Below are 19,950 nucleotides of genomic sequence, written 5' to 3' on the forward strand. Positions count from 1 at the left end.
GTTATTTTCAATAAAAAATTACAAAAAAGTGTACAATGGTTTTAAGGATTTAAAAAAAAGATTATGAACCAATCTCTATACTATCTGACATAGAAGAAACTCTTAACGAAAACAACGCCATATAAATCATAAAATTATTAACTAAAACCCATCTTATACGCCATTTCTAACATTGTATAAACTATAAATCTAATATTCTAAATACTCTAATAGATACCCTCCCTAATCTTTAAGAACTCCCATTAACTATATTTTTCTATGTATGTTTACTTATTTATATCTTAAATTCTTAAAAACTTTATAAACTAATAACCTGTGATGTTAAAATCTTATTCAATAAAAAAAAAAATACTAAAACTTAATTTTACTTTAGATCAATTAATTTATACACACATTTTTTTTTTCAAAATGTATTAAAGAAATCAAAAATATTTTTTAAATGATATTTAAATGTCTAAAATTTACATATACTTAGTTTTGAGACCCACAAGTTGTATAGCTATGTACAGTTATTAATTGTATTCTTACATTTTACAACATACTAATAGAATAAAATTATAGCATACTTACCTACTCGTATATATTATATTTTATCAACACATATTAAACAAATATAATTATTACAATTTAAATAATTATAGAGCTGTACGTAAAGGGAATCAACTGCTCAAACAGGCAGTTTAAAAAAGAGACTGCAAGCAAAATTAATTTTTCCCACTAAAACATAAACCACATTCTTTAAACACATGATTTAATTTTTTTTTTTTATTTATTAAACAAGACATTAAATCACTATAAGTTAACATGATAAACTGAAATAAATTATAATATACTTCTTTTGTAATAGTCCCAATGAAAAATAATATTATTACATTTTAATAATTTGAATAATAATAAATATATAATATTGTTTATGCTAATAAACATGGAATTCAGTCATAAAATACTAAATAAATAAATACATAGTTTTCTAGTAAAAATTACTATAAAAATTAAAATTGTCTCAATTGTTAACTACTGAGTACTGAAAAAAATAAATTTAAAAAAAAACACAAAAGTTAATATAATGTGTGAAGGATAAGAAAATTATTAAGATATATTTTTAACAATAATATACATTAAAAACCAAACACACATTTGTGCTCTCTCCAGCGATTAATTATCAAATTTATCAGTTCAAATAATTATTTATTCAGTAATAAAATAATAAGATTACTGTACCAATAATTATCCATAAATTTTGCTTAGCACACAGACCCTGCAATAATCAAAACTTTAAGTTGTATGCCAAAAACAAATAAAAATACAAAATATTTCATAACTATAAAAAATATTTAACGAATGTCTAACAAATTGAGAATATTAAACCAATAAACCATAAGACAATAAAAAATACTCAAGGTAGATTTACAGAAAATGGCAAATTTATAAACTGTAAAAGGAACAAAATAATTATCTATGCTTGTCTTGGAGTGCTTAAGCTGAACTTATGAATTATCTAATGTGATTATTTAGCTTGAAAAATAATATGAGACTTTTGATTCATAAACACCAAGTTAAGCTTAGAACTAAGACCAACATTATCGATATACAATAATTTAGACTCGTTCTGCTTAGGGTATTTGACTACAACTGCAGTACCAGAAACACGAACGGAATGAGACTCATTGTCAGATTTATCACTCTTCAACATCACTTGACATGTAACATCCACATGAATATATTTTGTTACGGTCACTCCAGTTGTACCTTTAACCTAAAATTTAAAAGTTAATTTTCAATATTAAATTAAAATTAATAATACTATAGATTAAATAACAGTATAGATACACAATGCCAATGTAATAATTTATCGTCAATTATTTTATTTTTGTTTTGACTCACCAGTTGCACATGGAAGCAGAAGACAAGTAGATACTTATCTCTCTCCTATTTCTATCTCATGCATCACTAGTAAATCAAATCCAAATTAAAATAATAAACAATAAATGATTGCATTGGCCATTGGTGTTGTTTATCTATAGTGTGATATAATCTATGCTAATATCCTTACAATGCACTGTTGATCCTCAATTTGAGGATTATCACTACGGAATACTGTGGCTTCACCGATACGCTGAGTATCGTCCATAACATCAAACTTCATTCCACAAAATACAGCTTGAGGTTCAAACCCATAACCTTCTGGATATGAATCACTCCAGAAAAAGTTTGTGTTATTGTTAAGATTATGGCTGTCAGGTTTAAATGTCATACGTTTTCCATATCCCATTCCAATGTTAACCAATTGTAACGCATTACCTTCAAACAAATAATCTTTACGACCTGTAGGACGTACTTTATAATGAAAACCAGGCATGATTCTTGGGTCAACATAAGTACCTAAAAAAAAAATTAAGTTATTTTACACTGCAATACACGATCATATATTATTATTTACCAATCACAGGCAATTCATATGGTTCTAAACCTGTCATTGTATACATAGTGGGAGCATCACCAATATTACACCCGTTCAATACCAATTGTCGTTGTTTATCATCTACACCAGGTATTAAAGTAAAACCTCGACATGGTATAAAACCAATAGAAGCATCTAATATCTTAATAAGCTTCGCTGATCCACGTGGTAGCTTAGAAGCTATAGCAATACCAGTAACCTAAACAGAACAATTCATTAAAAACGTTATGAAATAATAATATTAAATAATATTTATAGTTTAAAATTAATTCACAACTAATATATTTTATTAAAAAATACAAAAACCTTACTGGTGTTATTGCAGATGAATCTTCTTTATAGAACCAATCTACTTTACACAACATGCTGACTTCTACATTTTTCCTCACCTCTCCATTTTTTATTACTTCATGATTGACTTCTCTCTGAGCATTCTAAAAATTACCAATTATAATTAATAAATATATTTATGAGGTTGGTGTTTATAAAACCAGTAGTAATTGGTCAATGAATGTTAAATTTATTTTAAATACATAATTAATTATTTTAACATGTATTTATGACCAGTTAAAATGTTCATGAATTTATGGATACTTAAAAATTAAATCAAAACTGAGCCGTCGCTGGACGCCTGGCAAATGTGAAACATCAACAATTTTCTTTTTGTAATAATGTTGAAAATTATTATTATTATTATTTTTTTGCCGAGCTTTGACGAATTGAGCCAACGAGCCACAAGTGGGGCGTTGCCACGCTACAGTTGATCTCACTACTACCGTACCGCGCCATTAGATGTTTCACATCAAAATTAAATAATATAAATTTGACATAAATATATAAAAATAAAACTATTATACCCCTGGATAGTTTTATAAATGTTTCAAGCTGTATGAAAAAAGACATTTTAACAGTAAGTTAATATTTTACCAAAATCTCTCTCTTAAAAAAAATAATAGTTTGAAGTGAACACAACATATTTAAAATTACCGGGATTTTAGTGACTTCTATTGTAGCCACAGCAACATTGTTTGCATCAAAAACAGTGAAGTTGTCTCCAACAGACACAACATGCACTTGAAATGCATAACCAGAAGGCATGGAATCAGTCCAAAAATAATTTTCGTTGTCATTCAATAATCCTGGACTAGCTTCAAATGTTAATCGTCTAGAATAACCACGGCCAATGCTCATTAATTCCAATGCTCTGTTATCAAATAAGAATCTTGTACGCTAAACAAATTAAAAATATCATATTAGGAATATTTTAATAAAATAATCACTTTTCTGTTCAACTACCTCTTTATTTTCAATGGGACGGACTTTATATTTAAATCCAGGCACAATATTTGGATGGATCCAAACACCGACAGCAGCAAACTCATATGGCCGTAATAATGGAACTGAATATTTAGCAGGAAAATCATTGAGCTCAGCTCCATCCAGGTTAACCACAGAAGTTTCTTCAATACTCCAATCAGAATTTTTTAAATTTGTAGTTGTTAAGCTGCTGAATGTAGATGAAACACTGATTTTTTCTGGACCAGAGGTATCAGCAAGCTCCTAAAAACACATCAAAAAACAAAAATCAATTATATTTTCCTATACTGAGAAAAGTGGATTAGCTACTTATATTTTAAAGGATATATTAGTTATTCCTTATAACTACAGATTAAGAAAAAACTATTATTAAATTTGAAGGTTATAAATTGATTGAATATAAAAGGAAAAAGATTTAAACATTAAGGAGATATTAATTTGAAAATAATAGTGATATATAATTTAGAATGTTTCCAATAGCGCAATATTGATGGTGGCAGAAAAACATATGATCTTGATAAATTTAAGAGAAAACCTTGACAAAGCGGCACGTGAAGTGGTATCCAAAATTGATTGTGTTGTTTCCCAGTATCCTCCATAGTCCACAGCACAGCTCCTTGTTGCACATCCAAGATTCACTATGTAAGTTTCTAGACTTAAAGTATATCAATCACACGTGTTTTTCTACCAACATTTAAAGCACGCCATGTATTTTTAATTATTTATCAGTTGTTTTTTTTTTTCAATATAAAATTACAATATTTCACGTTTATTTTGCATCCCAAACACAGTATGTGAAAATAATTATAGTTCAATTCTTGTAGATATTTTTTATTAATAATAACTCAACATAAAATTCAGAAAAGTTGTCAACCAGAAATGAAATCCTATGTTGAAAAACAAATAATAACAATAGGTATTAGAAACAAATAAGTATAACTAGGTCTATCTATAATCATTATATCTGTAATTTTTGAATTCTAGTTAAAATTAGATACATTATTATGAAAGGGTAATGATATGATTTTTTATTTAATCTCATAAATGTTTTAAATTACAATAGTATATACTATTAGTATAATGAAAATTAAATTCAATAGCAAAAATTTTGAAAACCATTATTAATAAAATAATACTTTTTTCCTTCTTTTTGAACAGTTCTTTTAAAACTTTATTAAGTACATTTTTAAAGATTTTTTTGAAGAAATCAAGAAAAAAAAATAATAAAATAAATTTGCTTTGAAATTTTAAAAATTAAAATGTATATGTATTAAACTTTTATTTAGTCTTTAAATTGATTAATGTCTACCTATGCTATATTATTGAGAATACTTAAAACTTAAGAAATGATTTAAAAATTCCAAAATTTAAGGTTGAATAATAATTTTAATTTTTTGTATACTATATAGTATAAAAGAATTAAATATTTTAATTTATGTTAAACTGACTATTAGATATTTATAGAATATAATATTATCTAATAAGTTTAGTATCTTTAAAATTATGTATTTTTATTTTTACTTTTGTGATGCATTGATAGAATATTTAGATATAAAATACGATATATTATATAACTACCATGAATCTATTAGTTTAACTAGAAAAAAACTTACACTAATATTACATTTTTTATTTTTTATTTTTTATATAGAATATAACTGTTTAATAAATAATAATTGAATTCAAAATATAAAAACATTATATTAAGAATCACATAAGAGGGATTGGTTTAAGAAAAATAGAGAATGAAATATATTTAGTTATGTTTCTCATGTGTATAATATTCATTCATTATTGGCATTATAATAATAAAAATTTAATATCCTCAAAACCCTCAGATTAAAATTTTTCAAATACATATAAAGAACATAAAAACAAAAAAATTATATAACTAATTTGTTTTTACATCTTATTATCTTATAAGTAAAAAATATTGCATCATAATAATAGTCTGATTAAAAAAAAATATTTGTGTGTAATAGTATCATTAATAATTACTCAAATGGTATCAAAATATTTAATTGGACAATTAAAATTAAAATATATTAACAATGAGTAAAATAAAATTCTCAATGTTTGTATTACTTATGTTTCAAATTTTAAAATCCTATTTTTGCTTAACCAAATATTACAACAAATCTGAGAGTTTTGCGTTTTATATGAGTGTTCAAGTAAAAAAATATATTTATAATTTAGTATAAATCATTCACATACAAATTGTTTCTGTCATACTAGATGATAAATACGATTAATACGAATCTACCTATAAGTCTATAAGTTGTAATTTTAGAATCATATAGATTTCTAAATAGTTTTGTAAGTAGTAAAGCTACTTGGCCAGTATTTCATGATAATACTTCATTTTTTTTTTTTTTTTTTTTTTAGTCGCAACAAAAACTCACAAGCAACTTCGTTCTGATAATATGGAGTCCGTCATGGATATAAAAACCATGCATGTAACTGATGAGTCCTGTAAACAGAATTTACATTGGCGAACATGTTTTTTTTTTTTTAACAGGCACCGTATCGATGACAGTTGAATCCAAATAAATAACAACAATAATAATAATCCAAAACAGCAAATTACATAATAATTCTGTGATGAAATGCACAATTTGAGCTGCTACATAATCTATTGTAATTATATAATTTATAATTATATTTAATAGATAAAGAAAAAAAATTAATCTAATTTAATAATTGTATTAAATAGCATGGTATTAACAAAATCTAGGTATAAAAATAATAATAAGAATGCAACACTTAATCATTTGCAATTATACTTGAAGGTTATAACTTATAAGTATTATAATTGGGATACAACATATTTATTATTTAGTTAAATACTAAAATGTAACAACTCAATGTGTGCATTCATGTTTTTTTATATAGATTGCATCATAATATATATGTAATTACTTACTTACAGAAAAATAAAATAGTTTTAACATACTAATAACTTACCAAGAGATAATAACTTACCAACCCTGAACTGACAAGAACAGGGCTCTGGTAAAAGGAGTTCATGAACTTCATATTAGTTAAAAAATAAGCCTGAGGCGTAAATAGACTTTATACATGTACACATTGAATACACAAGAAACTCAACTGTATACTATTGAATAAAAAGAAAGACTAATAGACAATTGTTTAAATACTACCTAGTTAAAATAATATAATGGTACAGAAGCCACATGAAATCATAAGTTAAAATGAATTTGAAAAAAGGATGCTTTATTGAAACCTCACTAACTCACTATTCAATTAATATTAGTACTCAAATACTCGAACACAATATAATATATATTGAAATTTTATGGCTTTTTCTGAAACTTAATTAAAACTAGCAATGAAATATTCAAAATAATTAATTGTTGTGTATTACACTTTGAAATCAAATTTAAAGTCTATGCAAATCAATATATAAGTATTTACTATTTAGTGAAAAATAAAAATATTTTTTATTTTTAATCATAATCATAAAATATGTTTTTTATGTTTCTTTTTGTAATTTATCTATGGATAAAGTTACCTACCAACAATTATAATAAAATTTTAACTTAAAAACAATACTAACTTTTTCCAAGTAACGAGCTTCATCCCTAGACTTGACTCTGTCCCCAAGTAATTCTCCATCAGTTGGCTAAAAACAAAATTGTAATGATATAATAATGACAAATCAACATATATTTAATATTTATATATAACTTATTAATAATACTGTTTATCTTCATAAAATTACAACTTAAATTGTTTTATCTAACTTCTCAAACAAATTTTAATTTTAACACTATACTCCACATTTTTATTTTACATCAAAATTTAAAATATTAATTACACTTGATTTATTTAAATGTTATTAAGAGTGAGATGTCTTATATTTAAAAGATAAAAATGTTCATATTTTATTTTCTTATGCAATATCTACTCATATTTGACTTCCACAGTGATGTAGTTAACAAATTGAAAAAGTTAGACAATTTATTTTTATCACCAAAGTAATGGAGATGAATTTGAAACAAAATTATAAAAATGCAACAAAATTAGGCGTTAAGCCAAAATTATACTCAATTTCAAGTATATAATTAGTACATACAATTCAAAAACACTTATAATTAATGACCTTAAATAATTTACATTCACTTCAATTATGATTAAAATGTGTCCTTATAATATTTATTAAGTAATTTGTATTAAACAGGAACTTTTTGTTTAAACATATCATTAATTATTATGTATTCACTTTTTTTTCTTGATTGATAATTCCAATAATTATTTTAATGCAAATAGGTATTTAAAAAAACTCATTACTGTCAATGAAACATTTTAAATCATTATGCATTTTAATTTATTTTGTTTATAATTTCACATGTAAAACATCTAAAATTTTATAATATAGGGCATTAACGAAGATTTAAATCTCATTTTATAATCACAGATTTAAATTATAACTAAATTTTTTGTATTATTTTTAATACATTTAAAGATATTTAAAGATTTTAAAAATAATTATTCAACATTTAAATGTGTTCACAGTTCAAAATATTATCATTATAATTAAAATTTATTTATTTAAAACACTCGAAATGGCTTACTTACATTTATAATAATAGAAAACCGTATTTTGACGTTTATAATAAAAAGATACATGGCAAATTTTATTTATAAAATTAATATTTTTTTAAATTACACAAACAAGTTTTTAAATAAAAGAAATGCTTTCATAATTTATAGGTTTACAATCAGCTAAATAATTTACATTTTATATTATTATTATGTCATAATACTATGAATGATCAAGGTTCAAAATTGCATGCATTTACATATTTTTTAAGAAACAGCATATTCTAAATATGATTCGACAAAAATGAGTTTCATAAATCATTATACATAAGACTTAAGTCTAATACTGTTTATTATATATTTTATCAAATTTAAATGATTTTTCATATTTAAAATAATAAATAAATAAATACAAAAAAAAATGTAATTTAAAAATTAAGAGCCAAGAGCCTTCACATACTACATGGCCATCTATATGCTGAATCAAACGATAGATTTAATAATTATTTTTTATTATATTTATACAATTTAATTTAATTTTATAATTATGTTCAATTAAAATGTTAACAATAACAAAAATAATGCATATTTATTCATTTTATAACACTTTTTGAATAATTAATATAATTTTTGAAGTTTATTCCCATAATATCAATATATTAAACTGCATCTTTTAGATTTTTTTCATAGATATTTATTATATATTTATAGATATACATTGAGTTACGAGGCCGGCTTACGACAATGTTTTAAACAGCATGGTCACCACTACACCTATAATTCATTATCATTCATAAAACTTTAAGTCGGTTTAAGGATAAATCTAAAATCATAGTTCAATATCTTCATTTAAAACATTTAAATATCACTAAAACGGCAAATGGCGAACTTAGAAAATTTTTATTTCTTATAATTTACCCATAGATAAAACAAACATTTAGATGAAAGTACCTAGGTAGTTCAAAATATAATATCTATTATTTGTCTCATTGTTGCTTTTTTTTCTATAGTCGCAATCGCAATGGTCAGAAAATATATAGGTAGGTTGGTAGGTATCATTAGTAGGTACTAATGTACTATACTTGAAGCTTTAATTATTAACAAAAATTTCTACAAGTTATACCATATATAAGTAAAAGATTAATAAAACTATAGTCAAATCATTCGTTATGCTATTGTGTTCAATACTTCAGTAGATATTTGAAATGTTAAATTAAAAACGTAAATTTTAATTATTGACTAATGTCTAAAATTGTTTAATTATATTAACATATTAAAATTATATGATAAATCTGCCTACCTACAACAATAAATACACTATCAATAATTCAAATCCTTAATATTATATTTTTATATTATTTATATATTATATTATAAATATATCTGATTATGAACTAGGTACCTTATTTAAAATTCATTATTGAATCAAATTTTGGAAAATCTCACTTCTTATATTTTATTTATAGGTAATATTAATACTTACATTTGTACCTACAATGTAAGTACTTTCAATAGTACAAGATCTTTGAGTACTGAGTACAGTGATAGCCAAACGGAAGGGAGTGAGGGGAATAGATCCCCCATGACTTTTTTAAATTAAATAAATTAAATTTATTATATACTGTACTATAATGTTAATGTTTTAAATTTTGTTTTAATTTTTACACCGCATCCCCCCCTATGACAAAATCATTTGACCGCCACTGACTAAGTAGGTACCTACCTAAGTCCATAAGTACTGTGTACATTGTACACTGTACACTGTACAATGTATTTATCAGAAATTCTATTTTGTATTCTTTAATCTAAATAATATATAAATTTCATTCATGTATATAATCATTATCTTAAGTGTACTTATATTTATTATTTACTTAAATTATCTATTAATTCACTTTACGTAGTTACATAAATAAACTAACCTGGTTATCAAATGATGATGCACATTGACCCTGGTCCAATATTTCATCCCGAATTTCATGCACATGACCTAAGATCGTACCCTGACGTTTGGCCCACAGACGTTGCAAACCAGATTGCATGATATCGGCATTTACACCTTCCATTATAGAAATGTAGCCAAATAAAGAATCTGCCAAAAAAAATATACCAATGACGTCAAAGGTTCCGTTTTTTAAAATAAATTATAAATAATTTTGTTTTGTAAATAGGCAGGTATTCAATAATCACTATTATACCAATTACTATAATTTAAAAGCTACAAAAATGTGTTGTTTTTAAACACCGAGGTACCTCCTATACAATTTAATTTCGAAACTCAAAGCGCGTCTCACACTCATCAACAAAGCAATAAGTAAATAGTAATAGCTATTAACAGTAGTCTACGAGTTAAAAATACAGAGAGATAGCCAATTTAATTGGCAAGAAATCAGCGGTACATACAACAAGTTATTTTAGTTTATTTAATCGAAATTTATTTGTATAGGTTGGAAAGATGCTGTGAATAAATTAAAATAAGAATAATAAATAGATTCCACATTGTTGCAATATCGATAAATAAATAAAATTAAAAACTTCACACTATGTTGGAGTTGGACAGTAAAAGCATAATAATAATTTCCACACAAAATACGAATGACAATTTAACTTAGAATTAGGTAATTATTTTAATATTTTAAAATGAAATACACGTACATTTTTTAAATTTTTAACTCGCACCACTCGCGGAGATAACTATCTACTAAAAACTGAACTGACAGCAGTGTATTCAAGTTAAATGTTTACATTGTAGATTTGATCCTTTTAAATAGTAAGCCCATCTTTATTTATAACTTTATAAGCATACTATTTAAAACTCGTCTTAAAAAGGGGATGAAAACAACATCGTCCTTTTATGTATCGGTCATGTTCGTTAGAATGATATATATACAAATTATGCAGTAAATAGAATATAAATATATATATATATATATATAAACTAAAGAATGTCAACGACTTATTACGTCGTGCAACTCATATTGCGTATTACTTTTTAGGTAAGTAGTTACCACGCAACAAGACAATATTTTAATGTTCAGTCAGTATAATAGTCACCCGCCCTTCATTCTTAGAAATTTGAACATAACATAACCATTAATACCCAATACCCATATATATATACAAAATACCTACATAGGTACATATTATAACTAACAGGTACCATTGAATATTGATTATACCTCGGATTATACATTGTATAATTAATGCTATTAGGTACCTATAAATACCACAGAATAAATTCTGTATACAAACATCGACTACCTATATTATATTTTATATTATTGTCTGTGATTATATCAACATATTTAATATTTTTATTAATTATTGTATACCAATAAATAATATGAAATGCTATAATTGCAATTTGCAAGAATGCAGTTCTATAAATACTTCGTTGAATTAAGAATAATGAAAGTGCGATTTTTAAAAATACTATAGATATACCTGATTAGGTGAAAATATAATATGTAATTGTAATTTTAATAATTCATTAATTAACACGATTTATATTATAACTTAATAGTTAGATCAGTTGGTAGGTTTTTCCAAGAATAAAAACATTAATGCATAAAATATATCAATAATGAATTATAATTGTATATACAATTTATTTTAAGTTGTAATTCCATACACTTAGATATTTACTAGCTGGTTGCAGTAACAAAGGTTATTTTTAAACAATGAAAAAAAAAATGTTAGGTAATGTACCTATTTGCTTTAGAAATTATTAATTTGAGGCCAGTGCATATCACAATTTTCAGTTAAAATAAACTAATAACTAATTTTGAGCCCTAAGTATTGTCAATATTTTCAGTAATCATTAGTTTAGTTGAACATAACAAAAAATACCAGCAGACATTAACATAAAAAAATATTTAAAAATATTTTAATGAAAACAAGCCCAATTCTGAATCATTATTCAATTGTGATAGTTTCTTATAGTTTTCAAATTAAAAATATATCATAAATTATAATATTTATTAGTACTCTGATACTTAAATATCCTGTGTTGAGCTAAGCAAAATAGCCAAATATCCAACACGACTAACACCTAATATCTAGTGTTAACTTGTGCTCAAATTTTTCTTTTTTTTTCAAATCTAAAATAATCAATTTGGAAATTATCTAACTATATGGTATTTTTTAAATTCATAGATATTAATTTTATTAATTACATCAGCATTGCAATAATATACAATATAAAAAAAATTGACTCATTAAAAATAAATTAATTTAATTATAATTATTGTAACAATAATATATATAATATTTTAAATTGAATATTACAAATCTGATGACATAGTAATTAACCTGTATGTACTGTTATAATATAAAGACATCTTAAAAATTGCATTCTTATTTGTTATGAGTGATGACAAACTCAAAAACAATTTTGACATAAATAACTAGTGTAATATCAATATATTAGGTACTTGTATTAAATATGAAATAAACAATCATGACATCTACATTATAAAACCATTGGTGCACACTGCACATAGTTTATAACTATATTGAAAATATTTTATCTGCAGCACACATTATAATTTTATAAGATATTGTTAATGTTTGTATCTATTACAATTATACAAGAACGTTCACTAACCAATAACCATAGATTATAATAATAACAAATATGCTATATTGCAAATCAATTAAGTAATAAAATTAAAAATGTTATCATAAACTAATAACATAACTAATCCTCATTGTGTTTTGTTGAATACAATGAAAAAGATTATTTGCCAAATGTCTATAGTGGCTATAAAACATATCGCTTACAAACTTCAATAAATCATATTCAATAACGTTAAGTTTTAGTCAATAATTATTTTATGATTCATAAAGTAAATATAGTACCTATATTATTTATGACTGTATTTAATTTATGATCATATTAATAAATTCTAAACTTTTATCTTTGCAGAAAACAGTAATTTAATAAAATATTGAAAAAAAAATTGTGGTTGTCTTTTTTTGACTAATCACATTTTTTATCAACATAAAATTTCAAATTCTATTTAATAAATAAATCTAGTTTAATTTAAAATTAATAAAATTTTAAATTTTAATTAGAAAAAATAAAAAGATTTTTCTATTGTAAACAGTAAATAATATGCTGTTAATTCTATGTTTTTGAGCATTTGTGTACCAAATTATCTCGTAAAGAAGTGATATTCTTTTATGTATAGTACGAGATCTTTTGTATTAAACTACATGTTGTAAGTAGTTGATAATCTACAATTATTTTATTGTGTTCATCAATACCTACTAAAATTTATAAATTAATATTTATCTGAAAAAGGGAACCAAACACTCAGAAATAAAATGTATTTAGTAAGATCTTAAAATAAAAATGTATAAACTAGGTACATTTGAAAAAATTTAAAGTAAAAATTATTACAGTTATTACACCATTGAATGTAATTAATTAAATAGGTTAACCATATAAATTATCAACCACTTTCTTTTCTTTTTTTTAAAAAAATATAAAAATACAATTTTTATTTTATAGACATAAGCAAATTTATTTTAAAAAGAAGAGATAACATGGATTTGTGACATGATAGAAGTGTTTGTCCAGTGGGCAGTGACTACTTCAAGAATATAAACTAAGGGCTTATTAAAATAATCTAATTATTGGAAAAAATTAACATTCTATTAAATGAAAAATACAATTACAAATGTACAAAGGTATATTTTGTTTGATATGCTAGAAATTTAACAAATTATGTTCACTGATCAATAATATATCTATAAATAACTATGTGATTTATCTACACAAAAAAAAAAGCTTGAAGTTTGGCACAAGTGCCAGTTCAATCAGAAATTGGATACTTAAATATAGACTAATTCTTAATACTTTTAATACTCAGCTATTGTTTTACAATGAATAGAATAACACAATCATAATTTATAAGATTAATTTGCTAAGACTTCTAAAATATAAATGAGTAAGTAGATACCTATCTTATTTCAAATAAATTAAAAACTAATAAGTGGTTTTTATTTTGATTATTATGTCATTATTCATTATCTATTAACTATGGATTAAATTATACTATGCTAAAATTATAAAATTTAAATATATAAACAGAATTAAATGCCCTGAGTTTGAGTAAAATAAAAATAAAATTTATGGTATGTTAATTTAATATTTTTATTAAAAAGAGTTTTATTACCTAAATAAACATTTTTTAAACATTTAAATTAGAAGTATGAATCTTTAAATTGTTCATGTATTTCAGAAACCAATACTAATAGATGGAAAATTAAATAGTTTTGTTAAATTAAGTATCTAGGTACCCATATATGGGGTATAACTGTAATGAGGTATGCTTTTCTTCAATAAACTTTAAACTTTGTATTGAAGTTCCTTATATATACATATATATGGTTATATATTCTAATAAAATTATTGAGTTGAATATTTTAACAAAGAAACAAAGCAGAACAATTAATATGAATCACATTTAAGTTTAAATAAGCAGTAATATATAGATAATTAATTTGTTTGTTCAAATCAACATCACATTTATTATCTAAATATGTATCATAATTCATAACTATCTTATACTATGTATAAAAATTAAACTATATTTTATTATGATTTATAAATACTAAGTACCTACTATACTACATATCTATGAAAAGTTTTATTTGTACATTATTATTAATAATTATTATCAAATTTGACCAGTGAATGTTTTCAAATCTCGACACTCGCTATACATTTGAAGTATAATAAATACCACTCATTGGGGACATCAAAAGAAATATTATTTTTTACCGATCTAAAAATATATAAGACCTTTACTGTACAGAATAGTCAGTGCGGATTTTTTTTTTTTCAAGAATTATTGTTGTTTTTAATTACAAGAGCTTTTAAAATATTATAATAAATCTATTTTACATTAAATTAATTTCATAATAATATAAAAGAAATGCGCGTATGGCGATGTGTATTATAGGAACTAGGAAGTACGCTGCAGTCTGCAATGATGTGGGTAATGGGTAGCAGCTATACAACTAATGACACGGGAACGAAATAACGAATAAAAAAAACTAATAATATGCATCTAAAAACAGCTGTCAGCTGTAACGTAAAATCCTGTATAGATGAATATTATATTATTTGTAACGTACACTTTCAACTTTTAGTGAAAGTCAGTGGTTCGTTAAAAATTGCTGATGGGACAAATCTGACATCAGTATTGCCACGATTTATAATGTAGGTATCTACTGGTTAGATAAAAGCACTTGTAAAAACAAGTATTAGAGTATAATATTTATATATTGGCAAATTTACGCAAGTTATATGAGTATGTGTAAAATCGTAAGCGTAATTTAGAACCTTTTGACATTATATTTTTAGATACAAATAACAATACGTAAAAATATTAATTATAATTCACCCCACCTAAAAAAAAATAAATACTCAGTAGGTAAGACAACTGAGTAAAAACGTATGAATATAACCTATGACAAAGGAATAGTTAAATATTTGCTCAAATCGGTTTTAAGTTTTTAGTAATAACATTAATTAAATGTCAATGGTAATAGTTAGTTTTAAATTAAAGTCGTAAAAAAATATTAAAAATAATAATTATAGGTACCTATATATAGGTTGAAATAAAAGGTTATAACTACGCAGGTTAGGTGTTTATGTACAACGAAGGTACCTACAAACATATAACATCGACGTCTGTCGGCAATGTATAAAACTTATTACATATTAACAATAAAATTAAAAATTACCTCTAAGACGAAATGAAAAATTATCGACGGCGAACGGTTGCGCTCGTGACAAGTAGATAATAAGTGTTCGAAACGTTGACTGCGCTCTGTAGTCTGGGGATTGAAAATCAAAATCACAATTAAATTAATATGTCATTTTATTACAGCTATAGATATACTTTAAGTAGAAAATATTGTGTATTTATGTAAATAATACGGAATTATAATTATTATACTGTCTTAAACGACATTTATAGCGATGTAAGTACCGTGTGACGACGGAGTAAAGGACTATTATTCGTGCCGACTGCCTAAACGTAGTGGATCGTCGAAATGCGCAGAATTCGCCTCAAATATTGCAGCAGGTAGATACTGAGAACGGCTCGGCCGAAGAATCGATTACCAAAGAAGTGTGGGCGCGTAGGCGAGTGACGTAGGTACGCACAGACGCGGGTCACAGAGCCACTTGATACTAAAACCAGCTAGCTATCTACCGAGTTTTAGCCAGCGGGATGAATGTCGTCTGTTTAATTATTGTTATTAATTTTATTATTCGTCGCTAAAATCGTTCTGCCGAGACCTGGAACACAGCTGACGCGCACTGTCCGACGACCGTTTCACAAGTGACGAGCGAATCGTGAGCAACGAGCACTGGCATCTACGGGCAACGAGTGCGAGGTGACTAGGAGAGTGACGACGATGCGCCGGGTGAACTGCAGCTGTAGTGGCGGCGGCGGCGGCGGCAACGATCGCTACAACGACGATTGCCGGCCGGCGGCGAACGCTCTTGGTGGGTGTTGAACGGGGGCGGGGGCGAACAGACGAGACGTTTGACGACCCGCCGACCTGGCCCGACCACGAACCGAATTGTATGCGGCGCCCGGCGTCACGATCACCGTTTTTTGTTCGGTTGTGTTCGACCACCGAATACCGATCAGAGGCAGCTTATAAAATATATAGACATTATAATTTTATTACTATGCATTCCGCCCCGTCTCTTGTCAGCGGCGAGATCGAATATCGTCGCTTTATATAACTGTTTCTCTTATTTCGTTACGTAGAGTGCTTCATTATTACCATAATGCTGCAGCAGTATAATCATTTTTATTTTCTTATTACCTAAACTTATAAAGTTAATTATAAAGCTATCCGTAATTTGAGCTTTATTAAGCGCAATTATGGTTTATTCATACATCCTATTCCTTTATAAAAATCTTCTCTCTCATCTGGATTAGTATTAGCCAATAGGTACATCAAAACCAAAATATACTATGCTAGAACCTGTTCAGAATATTTTTTTGCGTTTTATTTAATTTAGATTTAATATATGATATACCCACATAATACATATATGCATATTGCACATAGACCTTTTGATTGTTCCTATAAATTACGATAATGATTTTAATTTTCTGAATTTTTTAATAAACTTACCTATTGTTACGTAAAACACTGTACTTATGCTTTTTCGTTCAAAACGTCGTCATACATTTTTATTAGGCTCTGTAATGCTATTTTTAATTCGTTTTAAAATTAATTGCTTTAAATTTTAATACTACAGAATACAGATACCAAACCATCTTTTTCAATATTTTAAAATAAAATTGATGTATTATATTATTTATATTGTATTCTAAACTTCCCTAGTTTCGTGACTAATCTCCTAATAATTGCTTATGTAATTCATGTTTTTCATTAAATTTTATAGTTCTCTACCTATTGTCTTTATTTTTTATGTATTTTCTTATTCATTTTTTAACTTATTCAATTCAATATAGTAAATTATATTAGATGATTATTTATTGTACAGGATTACAATGTTTGTAATATTTTATGTTATATTGTTTATAACAATATTATAGAATTCCCGTCAGTGCCAGAGTGGTGCCACGTTTAAAATTTTTTGTTTAACATATTTTGGTCGATAACACGTAAATTGCCAATGGCAGGTGGCCAATGCTGCAATTGTGAATATTTTAATAGTTGAATATTTGCAGAATTGTTGAATTACGTTTAATATTCGAATAGTTATGCAAATTTTAAAATGACCCCTTTAGACGGATAGTATTTTATATTGAGATAATATTTGTATTTGTATAGGTTATATAGGTACTATACGGAAATTATAATTATTATTATTTATAGTATATTAATAACCAAAATATATTATATTAGGCGGTTATTACTATTATATATACTCGTAAATATTCCAATATACCTATTCGTCACAACTACAATACAATATTGTAATATTGTATTTTCTCGAGTAGATTCTAGTCGTTATTACGTAGTACAGTCATACAGGTATACTTATCAAACGTTTTGTATGAGACCGTCACAATATAAAAAAATGTTCCGTAAAAACATGTTTTTGTACTTTCAATAATACTTGGGGCTCGTTAGTCGTTGAAACATGATTTGAGTATTAAAATAAACATGAGAAGTTGATTAACAATTTCAGAACAGTATTTTTAGATAAATTATTGTCAGACCAATTTTATTTGCGTTTAAAATTTGTTTTAAATCATCTAAAATTGTCAAATACATGTTTTTAGTTAAAACTATCAAATTTATTTTAGTACAAAAATCATGTTTATACGACCAACGAATCATGGCCTGACTACCTGAGTACTATTAGAAATACGAAAGCATGTTTTTAGTAAAAAAAAATATGAATTAGCCCCAAGCCAGCTGTAGTCATGCGCTGCTCTCGACTGCAGCGTAGCGTATTGCGTATAGTAGTAGCAATGTTCTAAAATCTTACCCATTGCGCATAATAAGTAGCAATACTGCACAATATGTCAAAACCGGTTATATCTACCACAGCCGCACATAGTTTACTAATACATAAATAATATTATTAATAATGAATTTTATTTTATTTTTTATTATTTGTAATTTATATTATTCTTATTCGTAAATCCTAATATTCCAATTGGCTATTACTGCATAGCTACTACCTAACGTATTTTACTATTTTATGCAAATTGAAACAATATAAATGTCATAGTTGTTTTAAATCAGCTGGAAAACGCACGATTTAAATCGTGCGTTAAATCGAACTATAGTAAAAAAAATTGTTGTTTTTAAGGAAACTTATAGAAGTTTATTGCATGTACATGCATTATTTTCAAATAAAAAGACAACTTTAGTTAGAATAAAATGCTTATCATAATTATTATAAGTTTTCTTTTCTTTTTCTCGGTTGATGTCTTATTGAAATTCACATATAATATATTAAAAAAAAAAAATACAAATACCTACCTAATATGACATTTACCTATATCATATATTGTATTAAAATTGTTAAACGATTTTATTCAAAACAAACATACATAATATATAATGTAAAAACGATGCTAAATATAAATATTAAAGAATTTTAAAAATTAATGATTTAAGGCACATATTATTATTGTACTATACCATAATATAATCTATACGCATTATACGACAATTTAAAAGAAATTAATAATATGTTAACATAATAATATTATACATTTAGTGCAATCGTGTACATAGCTATATACTATATGATTGCATATTTCACTATATTTGTATGTACATTGAACATATCGGCCGAACTTTATATTATAAGTAATTATGAAAGAGTGTTTGTATAAGTATGTTATAGAGTTCTCCCTAAATTGCGTAAAATATAATATAATATTATAGATCTTAACTGTCTGTAAATAAATGAATAAAACTATAAATTGAAAACTAAATTAGTACTATAAAATTTTTAAATAAATGCTCTATTCATTTATTGGACAATATAATAGTATGATAATTTACATAATTTTATTGTTATTTGATTTTTAATTTATAGAAAAGTAGGTATAATTAAAGCAAATTCTCGTAGATAATTTTAC

At 25.1% G+C, this 19,950-nt stretch overlaps 1 protein-coding gene across 3 annotated transcripts; it reads right to left on the reverse strand.

Moving 5' to 3' along the window:
* Nucleotides 1-974: 974 nt before the first annotated feature.
* Nucleotides 975-16,796, reverse strand: LOC113547834. Of its 3 annotated transcripts, XM_026948359.1 has the most exons (10): nt 16,348-16,796; nt 16,100-16,192; nt 10,264-10,433; nt 7,356-7,421; nt 3,758-4,021; nt 3,449-3,691; nt 2,773-2,895; nt 2,441-2,660; nt 2,054-2,382; nt 979-1,756 (listed from the first exon to the last, which is right to left on the reverse strand). In XM_026948359.1, exons 3-10 carry the CDS (start codon nt 10,405-10,407, stop codon nt 1,508-1,510), a joined length of 1,638 nt encoding a protein of 545 aa, XP_026804160.1. In that variant the 5' UTR covers nt 10,408-10,433; nt 16,100-16,192; nt 16,348-16,796; the 3' UTR covers nt 979-1,507. The 3 variants fall into 3 exon arrangements, with proteins under 3 accessions (XP_026804162.1, XP_026804161.1, XP_026804160.1); XM_026948360.1 differs by lacking the exons at nt 16,100-16,192; nt 16,348-16,796 and adding an exon at nt 6,181-6,248 and having other exon boundaries at nt 976-1,756; nt 10,264-10,340; XM_026948361.1 differs by lacking the exons at nt 7,356-7,421; nt 10,264-10,433; nt 16,100-16,192; nt 16,348-16,796 and adding an exon at nt 6,181-6,425 and having other exon boundaries at nt 975-1,756.
* Nucleotides 16,797-19,950: the final 3,154 nt, after the last annotated feature.

This window comes from Rhopalosiphum maidis, chromosome 1 (genome assembly GCF_003676215.2).
Source record: "Rhopalosiphum maidis isolate BTI-1 chromosome 1, ASM367621v3, whole genome shotgun sequence".
NCBI classification, from domain to species: Eukaryota; Metazoa; Arthropoda; class Insecta; order Hemiptera; family Aphididae; genus Rhopalosiphum; species Rhopalosiphum maidis.

Coding starts and splice junctions, on each gene's coding strand:
- LOC113547834 (XM_026948359.1), bottom strand. CDS start 10,407: ATGGAAGGTGTAAATGCCGATATCATGCAATCTGGTTTGCAACGTCTG. Junction 3,692..3,757: donor GTCCCATTGAAAATAAAGAG/GTAGTTGAACAG, acceptor TAATTTGTTTAG/CGTACAAGATTCTTATTTGA. Junction 1,757..2,053: donor TTGAGGATCAACAGTGCATT/GTAAGGATATTA, acceptor TTTAAATTTTAG/GTTAAAGGTACAACTGGAGT.